This window comes from Phodopus roborovskii, unplaced genomic scaffold (assembly GCF_943737965.1).
Source record: "Phodopus roborovskii unplaced genomic scaffold, PHOROB, whole genome shotgun sequence".
Lineage (NCBI taxonomy): Eukaryota > Metazoa > Chordata > Mammalia > Rodentia > Cricetidae > Phodopus > Phodopus roborovskii.
The window spans coordinates 25040835-25068187 of NW_026126434.1; the positions used below are offsets into that span (position 1 = coordinate 25040835).

The 27353-nt window shown below is 48.4% G+C and overlaps 1 protein-coding gene across 2 annotated transcripts in view; it reads right to left on the reverse strand.

Annotated features, from left to right (window-relative positions):
* Abcg1 (ATP binding cassette subfamily G member 1) overlaps positions 1 to 27353 on the reverse strand; it is a 54723-nt gene that overhangs the window by 15821 nt on the left and 11549 nt on the right. For both annotated transcript variants that reach the window (XM_051187062.1, XM_051187061.1), the window contains exons 3-4: positions 4836 to 4953; positions 2267 to 2399 (exon numbers count right to left, since the gene is read on the reverse strand). In XM_051187062.1, coding sequence (XP_051043019.1) covers positions 2267 to 2399; positions 4836 to 4953 — 251 coding nt within the window. The remainder of the gene's footprint in view (positions 1 to 2266; positions 2400 to 4835; positions 4954 to 27353) is intronic.

Consider the following 27353-nt stretch of genomic DNA (forward strand, 5'->3'; position numbering starts at 1 on the left):
GTGTCCCAAGGATGTGTCAGGATGGACATGAGGCAAGAGAAGCACATAAAAATACACAATTGCCTGGCAGTTGTGGCTCACACCTCTAATCCCATCACTCAGGAGGCAGAGGCAGGCAGATCTGTGTGAGTTCAAGGCCAACCTGGTCTACACAGTGAGTTCCAGGACAGCTAGAGCTGGTACCATCAATGCCCTCATCTGAGGACAAGTGATTCTGAAATGCATATCACAGAAAAACCGAGAGGAGAAACAATCGCCACACAAGAGAAAAGTGGTGGAGTTAGTTAGGCAAAGTGATGGCTCTCACACCAGCAACCACACAGCCATCCACCAGTGACTCACCCAGAGCTACAGTCAGGTCCCCCAACACATGGAGGGCCATCAGGGACTCACAGGAGTAAGCAAGTACATGAAGGATGAGACTTGGGGTGAGGAAAACCTTGGTAGGCTGCCTGCCCTGCACTTTGTGCAAAACCTTTCTGCATCCTCTAAGCCCATCAAAGCCCCGCTGGAGGTCAGGTAGGCAGGCAGATCTCCCTAAAGTCACTGTCCATAGAGGCTGGGTGGTCGTTCCCTTACTCAGTACCAGGGCAGAAGAGCGAGGGTAACCCTGCCAGGTCCCCCCTTTCTGTTTTCCCACAAACCAGGTCGAGGAGCAAATCTCAGCTCTGAAATCTTAACCTACTTTTCTTTGTTGAATTAAAGGACTGTTGAAATCATACAAAGTGCTGTGTGGTAGCCACTGTCTGGGCTTTGCCCATTCCAAGTCATGAATGTGAGGTAAGACCTCTCCATGTAAGGCCACCAATATGACAGGGCATCTGCTAATTGAAGTACAGAGTCTCTGACAATGTCCTCTTCAGGACCAGGGGAGGGACAATCCCAATGGGACTCTATGTAGTGGCACCGAGAAAGCAGAGAAACAGCGCTGGCTAGGCACAAAGTGAACCATGACAATCAGAGGCCACCAAGCAGAGCTGAGTGTTGGTTTGTAAATTACCCTTTAATGAGAGACAGTCTATAGAGGCTTCTTCTACCCACAAAGAGATCACATGAGCTCTCACTGACTGTGGGGTAGGTCTTTATAAAAAAGAAAAAAAGTGATCCTAGAAGCCCAGAGTTCCTGCACTGGTGGGGACATGGTCTGTGCAAAGAAGGCGGACTGGCTGTTCTGGAAACCGATGATACAGGCATCATCTGGATACGTGCATGGCCCCAGAGGGAAAGGTATTTTTAAACTCCTCCTGGACTTATGTACCGGAGACTCAAGTGAAGACACGTGAGAAGACATAGCAGGAGTGGAAAGAACCAAGGCAGGCCTATGAGGACAACCCTGAGGATCCCCAAGGCCCAGGTTGCATCCCTCCTTCCTGTGCTACTCATTCACTCTCCCAGCAATAGCATGGGATAGTCTCATGGATGAGATAGCTATGGCTAATGTGACATCACAGAAGGAGACAAGTTAGTACGACGCTCAGAGACCTGGAGGAGCCACATCTCTGCCTCAGAGTCCCCACATGGCACTGCAAACCCTGCAGCCCAGCCTCAAGGCTCTGCTCACCCCTGCTCCCAGGAGATGGCATAGCCGAGACCTTGTGGGTAGCTGGCAATGGCTGACTTGGTTTTCTTCCTCTGGCATATGGGTGAGTCTAGTGAGGTTCTCAGAGAACTAGCAATCCACCAAAGACAGAATAGTTCAAGGACAGTGATGGAGGATATGTCTGCTAGATTATATCAGCTTGACATAGGCTAGAGCCTTTTGGAAAGAGGGAACCTCAGCTGAGAAAATGGCCCTACCATATTGGCCTGTGGTTCTGGGTGCTATAAGAAAGCAAGCTGAGCAAGCCAGGAGGAGCAAGCCAGTAAACAGCATCCTCTCACGGCCCCTGCCTTAGTCCCTGCCTCCATGTTTGTGCCCCACCCTAGATGAAGGACTACAATTATAAGCTGAAATAAACCTGCCGCCATGCTTTGGGTTCATGGTGTTTTATTGCAACAATAGAGACCCTAATTAAGCAGAAGGGAAGTTGCTTAGCCCATGGGGAAATAGGAAGGTGGTTGCCATGGAAACAGTCATTCAGCTTAGTGATCAATAATCTCAGACACTTGAGATTTGCCAAATGAGATCTATTAAAACCCCAACTCTTGGAGATTATGTTCCACTTTGTAAGCAGCAAGCCTGGGACAGCACCTCTGCTAGAGAGAGTGACCTGGATGTTGCCGGGTTCAACAAGTCTGTATTGTGCCGAGGGCAGGGGTGGCTCACCATCATGGCCTCCTGAACAGTGAGGTGAGGCAGCAGCATGTCATCTTGCATGATGTAGCATGAGACCTTCCGGAAGCAGCGCAAGTCCCGGGGCATGCCATTGATGAGGACTGCCCCCTTCATGCCAGTCTCTCTGCAAAGACAAGGGAATGTGGCTGCCAACCAGCTCCTTCAACATCCCACCTTCAGGTGGCTCAGAGATGCAAACAAGAGAGGGGGCCTCCCTCCCTCCTGGGCTCTTTCCAGCAGAACCATTCACCATGGCAACAGGATAGGGCAGAGGAATCAGAGACCCAGAGCACCACACTAGCACTCTTCCGGGAGCAAGTGGCACACACCAGGCTTCCCCCAAATGGCATGCTTATCGCACCAGATGGAAATGGTTTCTTTTCTTTGCCTACTGTACAAACATGCCTGGGAATGCCCCTTGACCCAGCCACAGGGCAAGGATGTATACCACCGACTACTCTATCTATCTGCAGCCTAGACTACACCAATTGCTCCAGGCACCCAGCACATGCCTCAGGTGCCTCAGAGACAGCATCCCAGCCATGACGGTTCAGTCCCATAACTGGTCCTGATGCAAAGGGAGAACCTTGTGACCTGTGTCCTGACTGATATGGATGGAGACCTCTCAGGCACTTCTAAACATCAGCAGGCCTGGCTCCCTGGGGAGGGGGAGCTATCTTTCTTTCCTCCCAAGGACACAGCTTTGCAGCTCTGCCTTCCCGTGGCCATGGAGAACAGGAACATTATGGAACCCGTGGTGACTAATAAAACCATCCTGGGTTCCAGCTTCTCGTGGCCCACTGTCAAGTCTGAGGGCCTTGTATTGGGTCCTACTTTCATCCCAGGCAATGGGCAGCTTCCCTGGATTCCTCTGCATCTCTGGAATGCACAAGCCATCCTCATAGCAGCACAAGCCTGCTATGATGTTCTGAAAAATAGCCGGCTTCAATACCCCACTCGGCTCCCTACCTGTCTTGACTCTGGGAGTTGAGAATTTGGCTTTGATCTTCAGATGTGAATGTAATGGACAAGAACTTGTCACAGTGACAATTTTGAAGATCATAACCTCTGATATTAAGAAGCAATTAAGAGCCCTAGGAATGAGATTTATCTCCCCCCACCTCCACCCCCTTCCCCCCGTAATTGAAATCATTAGTATTATGGTGTCCATGTTTATCCTCAGGAACTATGTTATGTTCTGGCTTGCACCTGAAAGTCCCCCACAGGGTGTGCTTGAACTCTTGGCCCCCAGCTTGTGGTACTGAAATGGGGGGGGGTTGCTGTGGGGCCTGGGTAGTAGAATTGGGTCACTGAGAATAGGCCTTTAAAGGCTGAAGCCTGGCTTTGCTCCTGGCTCTACTCTACCTGCCTTTTGGGCAGAGCTGGGCACAATGACAGAAACCCGGCTGCTTCAGCTGCCATACCTTCTTCCATGACTGTGCCCTCCAAGACTGTGAGCCCAAACAGACCCTTTGCGTCCTACAAGGGGTTAGGATACAGTAGCAAGAAGGTTCAGTGACGAGTTCTAGGTAGATATTGAAACCACAGGGGGTTTGTTATACTATATGGACCATGACATTTTCTATGCTGAGTGTGTTAAAGCTTATAAATTAAGCATGGCAAGAAGTTAATAATAACCACTAATAAAATGGAACACTTATAATGGGTTGTAATAAAATTGCCAATGCCCATCCTCATATTTTGGGGATATTAGTAAGAAAAACAAGGGTCCCTTGAACAAAATCCCATATATCTCCAGCCAATCTGATAGCCTTGACAGTTAATAGGCATAGAGTGTGACTACATTGATCCATGTCCCAGATGGAACAAAAGTGGCATCAGATTTCATATTTCTTTTAAAAAAGATGTGTGCAAGTAATGTATGAATTGTTTAGGATGGAGTTTTAATTCTTTTGGTCCATGGTTAACTATTGGTCATTGCTGTTGCCACTCCTTGCTCTGTGAGAACCAGAGGGCAGGATTTTAGAAAGCCTTTCTTAAGCACTTCAAAAGGTTCCACTTTAGAATCATTCACAGATGAAGGATCTTGGCATTTCCTTGGGAACAGTGATCCCTGAAGTCTGGACAACCATAGAAACCACAGCCTTGGGCATGGCAGCTCCTCATTCTCTTCTGCCATGTCTTGTCTAACTGTCCAGCACACCGTCCTACTGGCTGTCTTCCAACCATTGCTCTTCCCGATCTTGACCTTGGTATGCTTTCCTTTCCAGGAGGTGGGCTGAGGGTGGAGCTAATTAGGAAACTGCCTTGTCCGCCTGCCTGTGGTCTTTTCTTCATGCCCTGTGCAGAAATCAGCAGGTGCTGGCTTTTGGTACTTGTGTTCTGTGCTGTTTCCTCCTGAATTCTCCAGCTCTGAACACAAACATGCACAACACAAGCACACATGCACGTACACACGCCCAAGGACTCTCAGTTGTCCAGGAGCCCATGTGAGCAGAGCTTTTGGTAGAAAATGCTATAAATGTTCAAATGCTCCCAGTGATGACTGCCCTTAAGTGACTCCATCCCCACACAGCCCTTTCTGCTGGCATCTGCTCACCTGTATCCCGCCAGAATGTTCATAAGCGTGGACTTCCCGGCTCCAGAAGGACCCATGATGGCCACCAGCTCTCCACTGTTGAATTTCCCAGAGATCCCTTTCAAAAGGGTCTTGTATCCTGCAAAATGCAGATTGGATTCACTTTTCTAATTGTTGCATGCTTTGTCTGACCCTGACGCTGGACTGCTTGGCTGCAGCCAAAGGCAGAGTCTACCACAATGCAACATAACAGACTTAAGGTGGCATTCTAGGCCAGAAGCAGACCTTGTGTCTGCTCTATGCTTCTATCTGCTTCCCAAAATGGCCTCACCCGGGATATCCATGACTGAGGCACACACATATTGCTTAGGGTTTTCATAGCACTTGTCCAAATGCCATCTAAATCTAGGAAGATCCACCATCCCCATCTGAAAAGGAGGACAGGAGGACAGAGCCTATTCAGCACTGGACCAATGGCGGTTTCCTCTGCCCAATGTGATACACACGTGCCTGCACTGACAGGCCATTATCTCAGCATTTCATCTTCCAGTTCCTTACTTACCCCTTCTAGACTTACATAAACACAAATAATTTGTACACAATTCACAAGCAATTGCTTTATGATTAAATAATATAATCAATGCATTGTTAATTCCCCTACGAGTAATTGAAAGGGCTTATTGTCTGTCACACAGTCACATCAAATGTCTAGGGAATGTCTTCCAAGTGTCTTCAGCCAGGATCTTTAGAGAAGGAGCAGGGGGTGGGGGGAGTCACACATCTGAGACAAAATCAGAACACTGCAATTTTCAAGTATACTATGGAAGCGTGCTATACATGGTAAGTGGAAACCACTGGTTCAGAGATAAAGATGCCAACTCAGACACATCCCTTGGCATGGTGACAGATAAAAGCCCACCCTCGAGTGACAGGCAAACATTATGTTTATCTCCTGTGTATGTCTAAAGAGACCTCCTGAGCCAGGGCCATTATGGGGAACTTGCCTGGGCTCCCCAGTCTCCAGTGGGCACGCAAACCTGCAGGTCCAAGAAAGCTCCTCTCTAGGTGTACATTCTACCCACAGCCTTCCTGTCTCTCACAGATAGGACATGTGGACATTCCAACCTATCACCAGGTGCCACCTTAATTTGGACAAGGAGTCCCTGGAGCCTTGTTTAAGCGAGGCAGAGAGAACCGGAAGCTAGAGCCAGGAAGCCTGTGGCTCTGAGACTGAATCATTAAACAGAGGAGGGTGGCTGTCAGCTGTTGTCCCCAAGGGCTGAGAACCTTCCCAGTGGGAAAGGGGGTCCAGGAACAGAAGGGAGGGGCCCTGAGGGGTGCTCTAAGATGTGGAGAGCAGGAGATGACTGAGGGGGAAGGGCAGGAACTGTGTCTGCCTTCAGTGGACACACAGACGAGCAGATGGGCAGGCTGACATACAGATGAGTCAGGGATGGCAGACAGTCTTACTGCACAAAGCCACGCTCCCTGCCCTGCAGGCTCATCAGACAGAGTTCTGCCACTTGGGGACAGATGTGGACCTCCAGGGGCCCTGAGTGACATCACCAAGGGAGTGCTAAATGCCCGGTGCCTACTCATTACTATACTTATCTATCTAGGCTGGAGCTGGGGTTACTGTCGAGCAAATGGAGCTTTAGGCTGCTTCTACTCCAAGAGGAACACTCAGCCCCTGCTGAGCCCCCATGAGCTGGAAGCTGCTCCAAGCTGGTGACAGGTCACTGAGATGGTCAACAGCTGGGTGAAAGCCAAATGTGGTTCAAGTTCCCTCTGTATGGCTTACACAAGAAAAACACGTAGCTAGCCGGACACAGCTGGGCTCCCAGCCCCCGATCAACAGATGGAGTGTGGATGACCAGGCCTAGAAGCCACCTCACACTTCTAACATGGCAGGCAGCTGTTTAGAGTCCTGTTTTGACACAGCCAGGGCAGGACCAGATAGTATTTTCTCTTAGACTTCAAGACCACGTTCCTTTGCCTATGAACAAATCCGTGCTTCCTTGTAGCGATATCTTGTTTACACTCTAACATATAAAGCTTGCCTGAAGATCAGATGGCAGAGCTAGCCACTAGCTAACCATAGAGGTCTGGACATCTGTATAGACAGACAGGAAGTGATGTGGCAGGGAGGAGAGGGGATGTGATAAGGAGGGAGGAGACAGGAGCTCACTCTCTTTTCAGATGGGAAGTTAGAGAGGTAAAAGTGGCCGTGGCTTCCTCCTTTGTCCCTCTGATCTCCTTTTCCCCCTTATCTATTTTCAAGTGTTTATGTATATGCATGTTTGCATGTGCATAGAGGCATGCATGCATCACAGAGGCCAGAGATGGATGCTGGGAATTCATTCTCTATCACTCTTCCACCTTACTGAGGCAGGATCTGCCAGTCAAACCCAGACATCATGGGCATGACTAGTCTTTCTCTACCTAGCTTGCACTGGGGATCCGCTCTCTTAGCCACCCTAGACTGAAATTACAAGTAAGTTAGTCATGTCCATCCAGCCTTTACATGACTTCTGAGGTTCTAAACTTGGTCCTTCACACGTGTATGAAGTCCTTGGACCACTGAGCCACTTCCCTAGCCCAAGCCTTTCCTCATTAGATAAGAAATCACTCCCTCGTAATCCCATGAGCCTCTGCTTGCCATGTGAGACTCTCCCCAGCTAAGCTACACCTCTCATAGGGCAGCACCTCCAAGATGAGCTAATGCTATGCCAGAAAGCAGGAAGCTGTACACAGGTAAAATGCAAATGTCGTTTCCATTTCCTGCCCTAACAGTGTTCCCACTGAACCTTCTCTGTCCAACTAAGGGGATGCAGGTGGTTCTTGTTTTTGTGGGATGTGGCCTGCAGTGTTCCCAGAGGCAGCTTGGCTCACTGGGCTTGGACATGGTGGCAGCTTTGCTCACACTATTCTGTTTGCCTGTAGAGTTCTTCTGTGCATTACACACACACACACACACACACACACACACACACAGAAGGATTCAGAGAGGGCTGGCAATGGCCAACCCCACTTAGCAGCCCAGTAAAGGAAAACAAGGTCCCACGGCTTCAGGCAGCTTGAGGCAGTCCACAGACCTGGGGCTGCCTGCATGAGACCCAGCAGAGCAGCCTACAGGTCTCAGCAGCTGCTCTTCTCCTGACTCTTGCACCTGTGAGCAGACTCATCGTACACAAAGTGCAGCTACTCAATGTAGTCTTAAAACATGCTGGGTGTGTGATTCCCTTACTGGTGCCTGGTGGCCAAAGGTCACACTATGGCTGAGTGTCAAAGGCCTCTCTTCATTTCAAGTAAAGGGCTTAATCCACACAGATATGTGGGTTACATTACATCATGTCTGTGTGGATTAAGGGTCCTGTCTGTGTCCGGGTACATACAGGACACAAACTTCACCCAAGAAGCCCTCATGAGATCAGACAGTTCTAATCTGGCTGCTTAAGGCTGTGATCATTTCAAGGAGCTGAAACCATTCCTGGGAAGCCCAAGAGTCACAGGGCCTCTCTGTACAGGAGTCTGTCAGTCTGGAAGGAATCCTGTCCCTAGCATCTGCCCCAAGGTTGGCTTACAGCTGTGAGAACCTGCCATTGCCACAGTGGATGGATGGACGCTCCAGCAGGCCTGTTTCTGCTGATTAGCACCCCCAGGGCCCTGCAGACAGAGGTCACCCCATGAGTAGCAGCTAGGAAATTACCCCCCAACTGCAAGAAGGGGAGATCAGTGTCTTGATGGTATGCTATTAGCATTTTTGCAGATGGGGCGCCATTGTGGACTTGTGGGGAGCAAGCTGTCCCCAGGTGGAATGCAATCTATTTCAGTGACCTCAGCACCCCCAGGGAGGCAACTAGGAAGCAACACTTTGGTGTCTATGGGGAAGAGCGAGGCTGCATAGGCCCAGACCTTGCAGGGGCTTCAGAGAAGGAGTGTCCACACTGCCTCCAGGTCCAGCTACCTCACAGCAAAGATTACTTGGTTCTACCCATTCTTCCAGGGGCAGCAGAGAGAGAGAGAGAGAGAGAGAGAGAGAGAGAGAGAGAGAGAGAGAGAGAGAGAGAGAGAGACAGACAGAGAGAGAGAGAGAGAGAGAGAGAGAGAGAGAGAGAGAGAGAGGTTCAGATGTAGAAGCAGATGCCTGACAAATGACAAAAGCTCCCAAGGACTGAATCAGAAAGCCAGACTCCCTGTGGAGCCAGACAGTCTGAGGTCAACTGCTAAGAGGCAAGTTCATAGTGTGTGGACCCCTGAGCCTCAGGGGCCGGAGCTGGGAGAACCTAACCATGGCAGGGAAAGCAAGACTACTTCCTCGCTAGGCAGATGTGTGGCAGAGGCCTGACTAAAGAAAAACAATGCGAATAAGAGCTTATAGCAAGTCTGCCTTATGTCCATGTACACACATATATATACAGTCTGTGTACACAGTGCCAGCATGTGCACAGGGACATTCTCCATCTAGACATGAATATGCCATGTGCATTCACATACCTTCAACTTTTCATAAACACCATCGATGCAACCTATCCCCTTCCACCATGTACACATGCATCCATCACAGACAGACTGTGTACAGACAGGCTAGGTCCTCCGATCACAGCCTGGCCATCCCTAGCCCAGCATGGAGAAAGCTGGCAGTCACTTGAGTCAGCCATCACAAAGCAGCTTTCTATTATACAGAATTTTTATGCTTCTAAAAATGAAGATAGTTTTCCTCCAAGCTTCTATACCTAGAATAATCTAAAACAGAGTTCTCATGGTCCAAATGATTCCACAGCACTGATGAGTTCTCCAGATGGGTTCCAAATACTGCATCAACCTTAGCCTAAAGACTGTCTAGCTATCCTGGCCTCCACACCCAAGGCCCAAACTGCCTCTGCACCAAGCAGTGTCCCTAGGATGAACCTAACCTGACTTCCCTGCCTCCCCTGCTCATCTCCCCACTCTCTTCACTCCTACCTGGAGGGATCTGACTCCAGAACAGATTGTCTGCCTTTCTGGATGCTTCACACTCTCTCAAGAGTAGATACAACATCCAAAAGACAGGTACACAATCTTTTGTTGTTGCTGTCATTGTTCTTGTTGTTGCTCTTACTATTTCATAATTTTCTATGTGTGAGTATTTTGTCTGCACGCACATCTGTGTACCATGTGTGTTGCCTGGTGCTCGTGGAAACAAGAAGAGGACTTCAGATCCCTTGAACAGGTACTTGTGCACCACTGTGTGGGTGCCGCGGGAGAACCCAGTTCTGGGATCGGGTGGTAAAGCCCTTGCCTAGCAAGTACAAGGCCCTGAGCGGGGAGAGAAGAACCCAGATCCTCTGGAAGGGCAGCCAGTGCTCCTAACTGCTAAGCTGTCTTTTGTGCCCAGAGGTACACAATCTTTCAATATCTGTAGTATTCCTTTCTTACCCCATTTTGGGGGCTTAATGGTGGTTACTTGAGCCTTCCAATTCACTGTCCTGGTCAATGGTTCCCCTTTCCTGCTGCTGTAGATTCTCTGGACCCCTAAGTGTACACAGAAGCCCCTCCCCTTTCTACCCTCTAGTCGGGACCTAGTACTTCTAATCATACTATGCACAGGGTAACATGTACAAATGAAAGACCATAAATGCATCAGTAAACATGGGGAAAATGGCTTCTACTCTCTCCTACGCCCTCATGAGGCAAGCTTTCCCCTATCCCCAATGCCAACAGCCGGCCAACCCACATAGCTGCCATTGCAGCTTCCATTTGGGGTTCTAGGAACCAGGCAGAGAGGTTAATGGGTGTCAGCCAGGTCCTATGTCCCTCTCCCTTTGAGGTTCCACACTGGACAGTCAAGGCACACAATATTACCTGCCAGGTGGGTATGCTTCAAAGACTTCATTGCTTACCCATGTGACTCAAGGGCTCTTTGTGTAGAAGATTCATGGAAGAACAGGAAGTCACATAGTTACTGGCAAAGTCACATAGTTATAGTGCCTCATTCTGGACCTAGCTTAACTGAGCCCAGCTTTCTAATTTCCAGCTCTCCATGGCGACTAAAGGATGTGCAAGCTCACATGGCCTGAGTCTTTGGTCTGTCCCCAGCTCAGCATGTTCTGCCAAAGAACCCTTTCTACACTTCAAGGCCTGCTGGGAAAGCCTCCCTGGATACAGGTGAGAACCCATGTGCATCCTCAGAATAGCATGTGTCTCACCAGCCACTGGTGCAAGGCCAGCATTGTGAACATGCATACGCCTTGCCCTCTGCATGTTGAGGCTCTGATAACATCTACTGTGGCATGCTGGGATATGGAAGGTGCCCTGCAGAACTGTGGTGGTGGCTGCTGCCACAAGTCTCCCTTCCATGGCAACATCCGACACTGGCTTTCCTGTCCTATCCTAACACACTTGGCTTGCAATGACATCAGGAGAGGCACTTTCCTGACAGCCTCCTCAGACACAATCTAAAATGGGATTAAAATCCCAGTGGCGAGCCAGGCCTGGCAGCACACACCTAAAATCTCAAGTTCTCAGGATGTTGAGGAAGGAAGACCATAAATTCAAAGCCTTGCATGGGCATCTTAGTGAGACTCTGACTCAAAATAGAAATTAGCAAAAAGAAAGGAATGTGGTCAGGGATGTGGATTGCTTGCCCAGCAAATGTGAAGCCATAGGTTCAATACCCAGTGCTCCAAATAAACCAGGAAAATAGAACCCAGGTTCCAAACTTCAAAATTCAGAGGAAGGGCCTAAGGAGAAAGGCCAGGCAAGATTGGTATGTGGTCACCAAGTCAATTAGACTCTTGTGTTCCCACGCACCTCTGCTGTGAATAAAGGTTTGTCTTTCAGCACATGTCAGAGTTGACTGACATCAGAGTCATGCTCTACTGAAACGCAGCTACGGTACGGATTCTAGAATCAAGTCTGGGCTGGTAACCACTGGGTCTTATTATGCTCCCTGAGCATTTACATACTGAAGCTTCCCCAGAAGAAAATGTCAGCTTGCTGCTCATTGCCCTCTTTATCCTGGAAGCCATGGAGAGCTAGAGATAGATACAGGTAAGCTGTATGTGTGTCATGTCATGAAACACTTCAGGGAGCTGTGTGTGTGTCATGTGTGTGAAATACTTCAAGGATAGGTACAGAAAGAGATGGCGGCTTAGGTGTAGCTTCCACACCTGGTTTCAACAACCTGCCATGGGGTGGGGGTGGGGGTTTCCTGACCCAACCCTGGACCACCCTCCCCTTGCTGTTCCAAGTAAAGCAGACATGGGGAAAACACTACATGCTTTATAAGATTAAACAGCCACCCATGAGAAGCATCCCTCAGAGGGCCTGCTCACCCTGGGAGCTCTAGTGTGGCCCATCCAGGAGCTCAGCATCCACGGTGGACATAAAACTAGTTTTGAGAATGTGCAGGATGGGATGAACTGGCCAACACATGTTTGGGAGACTGACCAGATGGAGAGCTGAGGGCATATTAAAGGTAAGAAATGATGGATGGAAAGTAGGCCCAGAGCCACAGGCTGAAGCAGGTAGAGTTGGTTCTGTGGGAAGATGGTGGGATTCCATCAAGAGACTAGAAGTAGAAGATGCTGAGTCCACCATGGATTTGGTAGGGTGACTCTCAACCTAGCTTACACATCATGAGACCTGGGACGGTTCCATGTGTGTCCTTAGGGGACATGCTTTTTCCTCTGTAATTTGGAGACAAGGATACTTACTTTGCACCTGGTGCCACTGAGACATAGTAAGAGGGTTATAAAATACTTGACATATTGCTGGACCCCACAAACCCCTTCTGTCATCACCTACACCTTCACCCACAGCAACCCTTTCTTCTAGGCTAAGGGTTCATTCACTACACCCATTTGTCTCCTTAGTGTGTTGGCCATTTCAACCCCTGCCCCTCAGAAAGTTTAACTACTAAGCCACATAGATGGGTCCTAATCTTACCTCCCCATCTCAGAAAATGACAAGAGTAAGCTCATGGGACTGTGTTTGCAGTTATGTAAGTCAAGACACACAGGATGGCCTATGTCTCGATCCCTCCTCTTGTGGCTGAAAATATAACTCAGTTACTATTGTCACTAGTAGATCTAACTGATGACAATAATGCATGGATATTCCTGACTCATGCTTGTTCCTGAGCTAGCCTTCAGCTCACAGTAGGAAAAGGCATAATTGCAAGAGACACAAAAATAGCTAGCAGTGTCTGAATCTCAGTGACAGTAGCTGAGAGATGATTCATATAAGTGAACCCATGGAAGTGTCACCGATGAAGGTCTGCATTAACAGTGTGACCCAATCACTGAACTGTAACAGTCAACAAGCAGCTGCAGGGAGAGCTGTGGCTGGGATGAAGGTATGTCCTGAGGTTGTTCTCAGCCAGTCATCCCTGGGATGCCCCTGAGCCGTCTTCAGAACATTTTCATGAGCCAGTGAGCTAGTGTGCACACAATGACTGCCAGACCCAGGAGTCAAGTCTGAGGGCCTCCTCAGGCAGAAAGAAAACTTAGTTCAGCAAGAGCCTGGGCATCTCAGGAAAGCAACTTGCAACTGGCAGGTCCTGGGGAGCAAGCTCTGTTAGGAAGAGGCTTGCATGCAAGTGTGAATGAAGATCTGAGTTCAAACACACCAAAAAAGTACAGCAGTACAATCTCAGTGCTGGGGAAATCTCAGGACAGGCAGATTTCTGGGGCTTACCAGGTAGTCAGCCAGCCTAGCCTACTGGAAAAGTCCCAGGTTAGTGAAGGATAGTCCATACCTTACAAAGAAAGTGGATGTCGTATGAGAAAAGACACTCAAAGTTAATCTCTGGCCTCTATATTTACACACACACACACACACACACACACTCACACACACACATCCCCTGCCCCATAGGTCAACAAGTATCAAGGCTTATGCTGTTCCTAGAAAAAGTGGCTTTAATAGGCTTTACCTGTCTCAGACTCAAAGAGACTTTGAGTTTCTACTGCTTGGAGGGTCAAATGTGCACAAATGCATCCATTGCCTTATTTAATTCTCAATGCATCCTACAAGGACACTTTCAATACACTGATATCAGAGAGGAGAAACACTGAAGTAAGTTTCCCCAAGGACCTCACTAAGTATATAGGAAAGCCAGAGCCTAGACAGTCAAGTGGGTGCAAAGCTCATCACCTCTGTGAGATACCAGGAGACAATAACCGGTCATGCTTGATACTGAAGAAACAGGGAAAACCGACAAGAAAGTTAAAGAAGTTCTGAGGAACTTACAAGGCTCAAGAGGCCTCTCCCTGAGGCTATAAAAGCAGGGAACATGGCTGGAGGAAGAGAAACTCTTAGACAGAGTTGTCCCCAAGTTGTGTTGAAACCTCCTGAGAGGCAGCGTTGGTGACTTCTCACACAGAATGGGGTGAACATTTGATGATATCACTGTCTCAATTGCCTATACTCCTATGTCCTCTTATATTTCTTACACATGCTCCTGTCACTAGCTCCAGTAAACTCTCTGGTCTACCAAGTCAGACTTGGGTGTAATCACTGGTTTGTTCTGTTGTTGGTGTCCTATCTGGGGCAGCCTAGCGAGTTAGCTTTATCTGTCAACTTGACACAACCTAGAGTCATCTGATAGGTAGTCTCAAGGGACTGCCCAAATAAGACTGATCTGTGGGTCTATCTGCGGGGACTATCTTGTTAATTGATGTAAGAGAGTCCAGCCCACTGTGGGTGGTTCCATTCCCCAGTCAGGTAGTGCTGGGCTGTATAAGAAAGCAGGCTGCGGGTGAACCTGCAATTGAACAACCAAGCAGCATTTCTCAAGGGTTTCTGCTTCAATTCCTGCTCTGACTTCCCCCAGTGATGACCTATGACCTAGAAATGTAAGCCAAACAAACACTTTCCTCCTAAGTTGCTTTTGTCAGAGAGTTTTTATCACAGCAACAGGAAGGAAACTAGAACAGAAGGTGAATAGTGTTTGATCACACCTCCCCAGGAAAACTCAAGCGACAACCAGCCTGTCTCCAGTCTGAGGCTGAGCTCCTCCTGAGCCTCAACCCTTCCTCATCACAGTCTCTAACCCTGCTTTCCTGTTTTGTCTATCTTTACTGTCTAGCTATATTCATCCTTAAAGAGTTTAATTAATTTATGCATGCTCCTGGAATTTATATAAATATATACATTTATATAAATGACACAGTATTATCAGTCCCAGGGGTGCTCTCTCCCTCTCCCCTTCTCTCTCTCTCTCTCTCTCTCATATATATATATATATATATATATATATATATATATATATATATATATTTTTACTGTTCCAGAGACTAGACTCTGCTTTTTTACACAATTCTAGATTATTACATAGTGAGTATATGATTTGTTAACTTTTTTCTAGTGATGTCACATGGTGTTCAGCGCGGACAGTGCTGACCTCAGTCTGGGGTGCTTCAGTAGCTGAAGGGACCTGTAGTGTTGAACACTGACTATCAGGTCACTTGTCATGGGCCTCAAACACGGGAGTCACCACAGCAAACAACTCTATATTCCTATCCCTGTACAGTAGCCTCATTTCTCCTACCGGTGACGTATGGCCCGTCTCAGGCTAACGCTGGAAGCTGCCTGCCACAGGTCCTGCATGTAACAGACACGATGTGCCTCAACAGCTCTGAGCCTGCTGTGTGCTAAGCCTTCACCTGGTCCCTATGGAGACCCTCCTTGCATCTGAATCAGCCGCCTGACTCCTCATTTAAGATAACATCTCTACAGTTGTACGAACCCTACTTTATGCTCCGAGAATTAATATTAGTAACTGAAACTGGAATAGAGAAATGGCTAAAGAAATGGGTGCCAACACACAGGTACATATATGAAAATAAAAACATAATTAAAAGCATGGGCATAAAGGAACCAGAGACTGCCAAAGGCAATAAAAGCCAAGTTCTGCAGCAGTTGGTAGATTTAAAGGACATTAATGAAGGTAATGTTACTTGTCATTTATTGATATCCAATCAATTCTGGCACTGTAGAAAGATACAAAGGTGTCCATCTATGTTCCTGATGATGGGTCACAGCACTTGGCAATCTACAAAATCAGCATGGCTGGACAGGGTCCTTTCCTAACTTAAAGAGATGTTTACATTATAAACATGGCTGAGCATACACAAACATATGGTAAGATGTATGGTAAGATGACATTTCTCACTTTCCGCAGGTCAAAATTGCAAAGAAAGTAAAACACTCATGTACTTGTTTCAGTGAGTTGAAACTATGACTGAACCTCATCTCTCTCTCTCTCTCTCTCTCTCTCTCTCTCTCTCTCTCTCTCTCTCTCTCTCTCTCTGTATCCCCCCATGCCCTCTATCGCCCTCTCCTCTCTCTGCTCTGGAACAGACCTTCTCTAGTTATTGTTTGTGCACATGGACTGAGATTGTTTTATGAAATATTTATTAACAAGTGAATTACTAAGAGCAGCTTGGCTGTTCTGCCAGGATCTCTCACAATTGAAATGCCTCAATAATAATTCCTTTCAGAGCTATTCTAGGCCCACAGAGAACTCTAAGAAGCTGCTTCCTTCCCACAGACACCCTCTGTAGGAGTCCTCCAATTCAGTTCTTTGAAGTGTGTGCATGGCGGATTCACAAATCTAGAGGCCCTGCATCTAGAATGTGAGGAAACTCCCATGATCGCATAATTCAGGACAAGTGGCCCCTTGCACTACCTCTTTTCTTCAGCTATCTACACCTGCTCAGAGTACAGTCCCTGGTCTACCTGCCTGCTCCGGGATGTTCCTCCAACTTAGAAGCCATCCCCATGAAGCAGCCCTTTTGCTGGCTTCATCCTGGCCCTTCTGCCTTCCCCGTGAAGACAGTCTCCACAAAGGGCAAGTCTCAGGAATAGAGAGGGAAATGCATTTGAGACACTAGGTGGCTACCATCTATCTCAGCCTTGGGCTGCTCCCTCCTCTGGCTCTGGTGGGGCTCCCACATGTATCTCCAGGCTCTGCGTTTCTCCATGCTTTCTTCTCACGAATAGTATGCTACCTTCAGGCTTGTTTCTGCTCTGTTACCTCCTGTCCCCACAGATGACCAAGAAAGCCACCTAGCCTGTTCTTCACTGCTAGCACCAAGAGCCATCCACATGCAGAAGGCCCCATTGGCTCAGGGCTCTTGAACATAACAGGTTAGGACTCTGACTTTCCCAGCTGTCCCAACTAAGAAGTCAGGAGTATTCTAGTTCCTTAAACATTTGTGTAACTGCAGCCCTCATCTCACCAGTCACCACACAGACTGTCTTTCCTTTGGTTGCTTAGCCTACCACCTTCCAGAGATTCTGTGACCCTGGCACTTAGTTATCCCACCCACCCCTTGGGACAGAGCATGGTCATGGAGACTTCTCAGGAGGCCTGGGGTTGTATCAAGGTGCACAGGGTCCATTAAACTGCCCTCTGGGTACCTGACACCTTCTCAGGACCCTGAGGACGGCTATGGGCCAGCAACTGAGGAGTGCTGTTGCCAGGCACGGGGTTCACACCAGTTTCTCACCCACCTCTCTGAGTCTGACTTGAGCAAGTCATTTTCTAGTACCTCCATCAGGCCCCATGCTGGTTCCGTATGTGAAGGTACTTCCCCCATGCAAAGGTTACCTGGAGCCTCAAGTGGGTATTTTCCACTTTTCTTGGTAGGGACATAGGTTGCTTGTAAACAGTCCCAGCCCTCCATCAGCAGGAATAATAAGCCTCCATCGTGGCTGCCTCCTCCACTCCCCTGCCCCACCCCCTTACACACTGTAGGACCAGTGTGGCCCTATCTGTGTTCCAATTACAATCTTTAAAATTCAGGGATTGTGATCCTTATGCATTAGAATCCGCCACTATTTAAATAAGGAAAAACTGAAGTTCACTGCCCAAGAGGGAGAACTGCAAAGTTAGACAACATGGAAATCAGGCTGCAGGAGATGTGGGAAACTAAGCATCGGGGTTTCTGCTGTAGCACTTTGCTGACAGGGCACTGGCTATGTTAACCACCTGCAGGCTTTCCTTTGGTTTTCTTTTGTGCTAAGCAAGGAACCCAGAAACAGTGCCTGACAAAGAAGTGCTCTCCTGCTGAGCCATCCCCCAGCTCTGCCTGTTTTTTATCTCATCTGGAGAATCTGGAACAAAGGACTGTGGGAATGTCTATGTGTTACAGTCAAGTTCTGATAAGCAGGCTAGTAGGGCTGGGTATGAAGAGAGACTGGTGAGGCACAGGTTCTAGAGGCTATCTTCTCAACACCAGCCTGACCCTGCCTGTACTCCATGACACATTCCCACCCTGGGGCCACCTGAGGATCTGCAAATGGTCCTGACACTTGCAAGAGAGGGTGAGTTTTCTTCTAGCCAAAGATAAAAAGATAAAGAGGGTTTGCAGATGAAAACAAAGAACTCCCCAGTCAGAATGGCCCTTCCTTAGGCTTCCCTCCTGACCCTTCTGACAGGACAGGGCCCTGGAATCCTGGGACAGATGAGTTCCATCCACTCACAGGACATCCTCTGTGGCCCTCCTCAGCACTAGCTGGTAGGCAGGGATCGAGATCAGAGCTGCCTCATTTGGGGCTTTGGCAACATGCTTCCCAAACTGGTGAATGGAGCCCCATTCCCCCACTAAGGGAAACTACAACAGCTCACTCAAGTCAACACAAGGGAGTTTAGAATGCATGACTGGGGTCAGCGAGACATAAAATCTACACTTTCTTAAATAATAGTAACAGGCACTGCTGAACCAGGTCCCAAACTTAGCATCAAAGTCTGCTATCCCTGATAGCAGGGACAATGATCCTCAGCCCAAGTCCCAAGGAAGGAACAGGGCTGAGCAGGTATTTGGGTTCATAGTGGAGTCAGTACCAGGCCCTCCCTGCCCTTGAAAGGCCACTTCAGTATCTCTCTCTGACACTCTAGTGTCTTCCAGGTCTGGAGGAGCAGCTGACATACAGGGGCTCCCCAGACCACTGTGAGTAAGCCCCCCACCCCCTCCAGGGGAATGAGGAGCAGGGACACTTCTGACTGCTTCTCAAAGGATCAAGTGTGGCTGCCCAATGGCCATGCACTCCTCACTGATCCGAGCCAGCACATCTCAAGATAAAGTTCCCCACAGACAGAGTCTGCGGTGCCAGGAAGATGGGAATTCCCCACTACATGCTCCATAACTCAGAAGGGCTGCAGTAGCATAAAGTCAACTGCATCCCAAGCCCCCAAGACCATACCAGCAAAAGAAATGTACAACACACAAACCAGTTTCATGGGTCACTGCCCAGTCATGTACACTCCAGAAGGCTATGGGTGTGGCACTGTGGAGCAAAATGGATGAGCTCCTGGGGGCCATGAGTCCTTTCTGGAGGGAGTCACACCATTAGTCTGTTGTTATACATACTGCTTAGCTTCACCATTTCATTCCAGGGTCAAGCTCTATCTAGATAGGTCTAACCTCAGTCCATGGTCGCACACAGCCCCAGACAGCTATGCAGACAGCCCAACAGAAAAATGGTAAACTTAGAACATTGCAAACATTTTGGGGAAAAAAAAAATCAAACTTGGCTGTGGGATTCTCAAGCATGAACTCTACAGATGACCATGTCAAAAGGTTGGACACACACCTGTGAGGTGCTTCAGTGTCCAGGTTTGAAAAGCCAGCTTTCCCTAAGGAAATTTCAAAAAGTCAAAGTATAGGGTGAGAACAGCCTGTGCCTCTAGAACTTTCTCTTTCTACCTCAGCCCTGGCCTCCAATGTCCTGGGAATTTTCTTCCCCTTTTGCACTGTCCCCAACAGGCTGATCTGTGAAGCAAGCACATCATTGTGGATTCCCCAGGGAACACACAGGCCTCTGGGTCTGACCTCCCCATGGAACATGTCCTGGTGCATTATTATCCTGTTCCCACCTGTGACAAGCTTGCTGCTATCATGGGGATAGGAGGGGATCCACTGTACCTGAATGTCTTGATCAATGGGTGCTGAGAGTTAGGCCCCACCAGCATCTTAAAGGACTAGATGCTCAACCTATGCTCAACACTCTACCCATGCTCAACACTCTACCCATGCTCAACGCTCTACCCATGCTCAACACTCTACCCATGCTCAACACTCTACCCATGCTCAACACTCTACCCATGCTCAACACTCTACCCATGCTCAACACTCTACCCATGCTCAATACTCTACCCATGCTCAACACTCTACACATGCTCAATACTCTACCCATGCCCAATGCTCTCATCATATATCTATGAATTTCGTAATATAAAGTTTTCAAGAAACCCATCTACTCCTTGGCAGACCTCAACAGTGCTAGGGTAGAGGCCACAGACACCCACCTTAGTCAAATTCCTTCTGAGCCTGCCCACAACCTGATGCCCTCTTAAACCTGCCCCCTGTGCCCTGTGCCATCAGTCCTGTGGGTGGAACCGAAGTCATGCTGGCCATGTGTGAGTAAGTGTGGAATGTTCTGGTCTTGGTTGTTTGTTCTCTCCAAGCATGGCTTGCAGCTGTCACCTGGGGAGACCTGCTACAGGCCTCCACCCCTTAAAACATCCAAAGCTCGCCAAACTTGTCTCTAGGTTCACTGCTTCCTCCTCACTGAAAGCTACTATAGGCAGCAAGCACATGAGTGTTCAAGGTCACTGGCGGCCATAATCTTAGATGACTGTTTCACCTGACCTAAAGGGTCAACCAGGAGGAACTTAGTTGACTAAGTCATGCTGGGCTTTGCCTTGGAGTTCATCCTGCCATTAACAGGGTCTCTGAAACTTCATGCTGGGGTCTCTTCTTTGATTGGGTGGGTATGGCGCTCTACAGGGTTGCTGGGGGGACAGCCTGGCTGGCATTCTAGCCTCACCTAACACTGTACCACTGTCCTCAGCTGCCTTCTTCTCCTACAAAACGCCTTTCCCCTCACAGCTCACAATGTATGCATACCCACAGGGTTATCAGAGCCATAAGGGAGTACCACCAACTGCCAGGTCCTGGTACAGAGGCGATGGAGTATCATCATCACACACTGCTTCTCTGGGTCTGATTTGAGGGATGGGGTGCTAGAAGCCTAGATGTCACCAGATACTCCCAAATGACCAGATGAATGTTCTAGAACTTCCCTGTCCAGCTCCTTGGTTCTAAAGATACCATTGGACCAATGCTCCTTACTTGAATGCCATGAATGTCTGTCTGTGGAAGCTGCTTGGTAGGTTAGCCATGCTGGAGGATGACTGTTCCAACAACAGAGGCTATGCTAGAAGTACATGTTACATGTAGACAGAGAGTGATCCAGGGCTTGGCAGGTAGCAGCCCCAATCACTTTGGGCTCCATCACATACAGACCTTGGTCAGGTCTTGAACATATCTCTTATTACAAATGCAGTGGTAACACATGGGGCTTTGAGGACACATGTCCCACGAAAGGCTGAGCCAGATCTACCAGCAAAACATGCACTGGCTCTTTGACTTCTAAAGCTTGATATCACAGCAAACTTTCTTTTTTAGAATGACTAAAGGACCTTTAGTCCATTGTATTGATTCTATTATTATTGGTTTTTGATATCACACACAATACTATTTATTCATTTCTGCTGTGGAACACAATGCTTTGTAGGTGTGACACTGTTTGACCCACTAAGATATATGGCTTATTGCTGATATGACTCCCTGTTTTATAGGGAAGGTAAACTCACCCAGTGTCCTGCTGTTGAGTTGAGGAGTGTGTTTTACACCTTCATTGCCAAACACTAGACTCCTCATTTGGCCTTTTCTTTGACTAGAATGATGTTAAACAGTGTTAAGACTCAGAGCCATTTTATTAAGACAAACAGAGAAGTGAAATTCAAACCAAATTCAGAATGCGTTTATTTTATCCCTTGTTTTTGGGAAAAAAGAAAAACACATTTTCTATAAATTTGAAAGGTTATAGACCTTCTGTAAACATTTGCAAACTCTGGCCTTGGATGTTGAGGCTACTTCTCTGCCAGCACTATTACTGACCCCATTGTGGCTGCCAGCTAGAGAGTGGGTACAGTTCTCTCGTGTCCACTCATGAAGATCCAGCCACAAGACAAAAATACACAGGGCCTGATAAGTCTCACATCCTCCCTAGATGACCCACATTAACCTCTCTCAGGAGGCAGATCCTGAAGTGTAATGTTGCTTACCCAGCTCCGTTTCAACGGCGGAAATTTCCACCCAGCCACTCATGAATGCTGATGCCTAAATATAAATAGTCTCCAAGATGCAAAACTCATCATTCAATGACCTGAAAGTTCTCTGAGGGCCTCTCAGGTGTGACACAGCTATGACCTGTCCTGGATAGAGCAGTGCCAACTCCCAAGTAAGACATGTTTATCAACAGCTCTGAAAGGAAGGCTGATTTGATTTTGTTATTTGCCACTAGGAAGACACCAGCATCAGTCTTAGAAAGACAGCTGTGAATCTCTAAGAACATGAATAGAGTTGTTAGGGACAGAGTCCCATCCCTGGTGGTCCTAAAAGCCATGCTCAGTCATCTGCCCCAATAATAGTGAAAAGTAGAAAAAGGAGACTTACTTATTTAACATAGCCTCATTGGGAAGAGGCCCAGTGACCTCCAGGTCCACCTTCAGGGCACTGACTGACAGGAGGCTTAGGTATAAGTAGAGGGCAAGAGATGTGACTATAACTAAGCAGTACAGGTCAAGTGTCTTGCCACCCACCACAGACCCATCATTGTCTGGGCTCTGGGGTCTCCTGCATGGTGGTCTGATACTTCAGAACTGTTTGAAACCCAATCCTGGGGGGCAAGTTCCTCCTTGGCTTTTTCCTTTTCCTGGCCTGAGATTCTTGAGGAAATGCCAATGTCTCAGGGACTACTGTTAAAGTCTGATTCTCCAGGAAGCTCCCCAATTCTACTCAGGGAACAGAGAGCTCAGAGTCCAATGCGGCACAAGGCTCTAAGCCCCAGCATCTCTGACCCTCACTAAGGACACCTCCACACAGGGCTCCGAGCCTGTGTTCATGTTATTACCATGTGTGTCAGTGTCTTCAGCAGCAATACTGCAGTTACCACAAACACACTTCCTTCTTTTGACAGAGGTTTCCGCCCACTTCCCCAACCCCCCCCCCCGGAAACCCAAGGGGTTCACTGTGTAACTGTTAACTCCCCACCATCAAGCTCCAGCCTGTTTCAGTCTGCTGTCAGTTCAGGAGAACTGACATTGCAAAGCTATGATCTCTCTTGCAAAAGGTTAACTTTACAACCACAAAATGAGATAGAAAAGCAGGCATGGAAAACACAACCCAGAGAAGTCACCAGCCCCAAGGGGTTGCCTTGCATTTGGGCACGAGCCCCAAAGGTTGAGCAGACCATATGTATGATAGTGCTTAGCACTTCACAAAGGTGCCTAAACTAAGCCCAAAGGACCTGGTGTCTCAAGAAGGCCCTGGTCCCCAGGGAGGGCATAACATGGCACCTCCTGTTCAACCTATGTCCTGGGCATTCCAGTTATCCAAATGAGAGAAACTGTACTTTTCTGGCATCCATGGGTTCACAGACATAGCCACAGATGCTACAAAATGCACTCCTGTAGTTCAGCTATTGTTCATTCTCCGCCATGCCCAGGATGGAAGTGACTCAGCTCAGGCAGGGAAGCCCTCTGGATTCCAGCTGGCTTAGTAGATCCACAAACCAGTCTCAAAGGGAAATTCCAAGGTTTGGGAACCCGCCCTGGTCCTTTGCCAGAGCTGGTCAGAGAGGAGGTCTTCTCTGGCCCTGAACTTGAAGCAAATAAAGACTATTTCCAAGGAGTCACGGGCAGGCAGTGTCTCTTGGAAAAAGGAATGACCTGGAGCTGTGAGCTCTATTTGACTTTAAACAGCATTTAGAAGCGTCCCCCCCCACCCCCCACACACACACAACACATGCAAGTCTGATCAAAACTTGAAGGGCATAGCCAGCACGCAGAAAAGCCGGAAAGCATTCGGGTATCTGCTGTGTTATTCCCACCCAAGCACCTCCACAACACCCCACCCCCCATTAAGCTTAAATAGGAAACAACCCTGTGAATCAAAATATTCATCCAGTAATATGTCCTGCTTCATCTGTTATCAGCGCCTTCCTGTTGGAAGAGTTCTTGGTTCCGGGTGCCTTTTGGACCTGGGGGGGTGAAGGGCGTGTGACCAGGGGCTTTGCCCCCCAGGAAGGTCTAGCACCAGGACCACTTGAGCCCCCTAGAGCCGCAACACCAGTCCTCTTAGCAACAGTGCTGGGTGCGCTCAGCCAATCGCACAGCTCCTCGCTGCCTCCAGCTGGAGGTTACTAGCGAGCATTGACCGATAGTAACCCGAATGCTGGAGTTGGTGGCGGGCAGGCACGCACTGCGCCTGCGCAGCAGCTCACACCTGCCCCGCCTGCACCTGCACACTGGAGGAGGCAGCAGCGCCTTGCTGTTTCACCTTCCAGTCATTGAGAATACAGTTTCCTAAGAACTCAAAAATCCTGCAGGCAGCCTCCACTGAGCCTGCAGCCAGGGTTACATGTGAGCAAAGGAGCCCGTGTGTCCTGGCCGCCTGTAGAATGCGTACAGAACCACAGAAGGAAGGGAGGGGTGTTCTAAGCAATAAAACCCATGACAGGGCTGTCACTTGGCCAGTGCCTCCAATACAGGGCCAGGAAGATGACAGCGGCTGGAATGAACTATTCTCTCATTCATATTCATCTCCCTGCCCCCCCCTTGGAGAACAAGCAGAGATGCAACCTGTCCAGCAGGCAATGATGGGGTTTTGGACTCTGGGCAGATGCCAAAGCTGCTGCCTGCACAAGCCGGAAAGATTTTGTTTTCTCCCAAGACCCCCATTGACAGCAGGCAAAGAAGCCTTTATGTGGACACTCGAAGTGTTTATCTCCTGAGCAAGAACATGACATAGGTCACCTTATGTGGGTCTGAGCCTTCCGAAACATTTTGAGGCAGAGAGTTAAGCTCTGGGGTAATGAGACAATGTGGGAAAGCAAACAGTAAATAAACACCAGCTATTTTTAATTGCAAGTAAGCACGACTCTCTCAAAAGTGGGAGAAGAGCTGCAAGACTGAGACCTCCCACAATTCCTGCTGGGACACCTGGCCTAGGCACTTCTGGGAAGAGCCACCAGTTGCCACATGACAGACACAGGGCAGGTGACTCATGCTGCTTCTCCACTGAGTACCTCCCTTAGCAGTTACAGAGAGCAAGAACCTTCAGGGAGGAGTGCTACCCACAAGTGTCACTGTGCTGTATAACCACAAAGCAAAACTGGAACCCCATTTCTCCATTGGCCACGTGTTCCTCGTACCTTCTATCAAGGTTACCCACCTTGATGCACTTGGTTACTGTTTTGTCCCTGATTAATTCCTTACACTGTCCAATTATTGAGCCCATTTCAAGACCAAGGTGACTTGTTCCACAGAGCTCCAGAAGCAGGACCTGGGTCAACTCAGGAGCTAAGTCTGATTTTAGCTCCCAAGCATTTTCTAAGAATGTGCCTTGTGCAAGCACCTCCATGCTATCCAGGAGTCTCAGGCTCCTGGTGACTGAAGCGATCAAACCAGACTGACTTGCAGTCAGGGATGGGGCAGATGGCTTGTCCCCACACATGGGAGTTCAGACTAGGGCAGGCCCAAGGCTCCTGTTGGCTCCAAGATCTAGGTTCTAAATATAGGTCTTAACTGGATATAATCACAGCCTTGATAGTCCTTTTAGCATATCTTACTTTTGACATGGAATGCCATTTACCCCACTGCACAGAGGTGGCTAACAATACAGCTGGTTCAGTGGGAAGTGAAACTATTGGCTCTGGGTCATGTGGGGTGGAACCAGCAAGCACATCAGGCATCCTTGACTGTGAAGCCCTTCTGTGTCTTTTTCTCACAGGGCCAAAGCACCAGCATCGGACACATTTGATTTGAAGCCATATTTTCCTCTACACAGTAGGGATTTTATTGTCTCATGAGGGGCATGCCTTGTGACCATCACCTTGACTGTATAGTGTAGCCTTAACTATATTTAATCTGACCCACATGGTTACCTCTTTCTCTTAACTAGGTGAATCTGTTGATGCTGGAACTGAACTCAAAGGGAGCAGGTGTGCGGTTACTAAACATTATTTTCCTGCCAGTTTGTAAACAAAAGAAATGGTTTTAAGTTCAGCAGGCTGTCAGCTGTGGTTATTTCTCGAACCAGGAGACCAGGCTTCAGTTCAAAAGGACTTTCATCCCAGAAGGTGGATGTATCTGGACACAAGCCCACATTGAGGTGCCAAATGCAAGCAGGACACAGGGCAAGCATGGCAAGAATGTCCTTGGGAAATTAAATAATGACACCAACACCCGTCGAGCAGCGGTGCACAGGCCTGTAAAGCCACCCTGCAGAGGCCAGATGGCTCAAGAACAGGGACATTCTTGGGAAAGTGACAAGGAGGTCACATGCCCAAATAAAGAAACTGCCAAACAGAGCACTCAGGAAAATAAGAACTAAGGGGTCAATGTCACCAGGGTGTCTGACCCATGTCCAGAGGTGTAAGCCTTGACCACACAATGCTTTGGAACACACACCTCTCACTCCAGATCTCATGAGGAGATAGCCAGCTTCTCATGTGGTGGGGTTGGGGGTGGAGGGTGGGGGTGGGGGAGGCACTAAATGGGGGGCAGATGTGCCAGCCAGAAGACAGGAAACAGATCCTAGATGATGAGATAAAAATCAGGCAGGTCACTGTCATTCAGAACTCACTACTCTTGAGTCTGTTCTGAGAGTCGCCCATCGTTAACAGTTCCTCAAATTCTATGTTTAGCCCACCAAAGAATTTCCTTATCACCAAGGGTGCTGCTCTCAAGACCCTGAACAGATGGTCTACCCATCTGTCCCCAGGAGTCACCAAATACTGAAGAGCTAAGAACTAGCCTCTGGGTTCACCAAGGCAACAGATGGCCACTGGGATACTCTCTGAAATGCTTAAGCTACAACAAGTGTCTCTACAAGCAGTCTGGGACTATACACTGCCTGAGAGGGTTAGCTATGACAATAAATAAAGCAAAGTAATTTCCTTTTGGACCACCCCCCTCAAAAAAAAAAAAAAAAAAAAAAAAAAAGCTTACTACAAGACAGGCCACAAGGCTCAAAAGCATTTTTCCATGCTGGGGTGGGGGGGACTGTGGATCCCCCTTGAAACCTGAGCAACCCATCACTGTCTTGGGGCTCTCTGGAACCTTCCCTTTCTGGGCTGGATTCTCCTTCCCATCCCCAATCTTGGGCACTTGGTTGAAGTCCAAGCTTCCTAATGGAATTCCTGAAAGGGATTTATTAATGGCACATTCCACTTATTTTAGCCAGCTTGTAATGACAAGCCTTGTGAAATGGTGATGGAAAGTAAGAGAAAGCAAACCTTAATTTGAGAAGGGTATTTAAAGGCCTTTTGTAACTCAGAAGCAAACCAATACAGATAATCGGGCTTGGAGCTGCCCAGGCTGCTTAACTCCTTCCTCCCCCCTCCCCCACCACTGCAGGGCTGAAACTGGGGGACTCAGTTGTAGCCTAGACCTGGGTGTATTCTACTCTGTCCATGGAG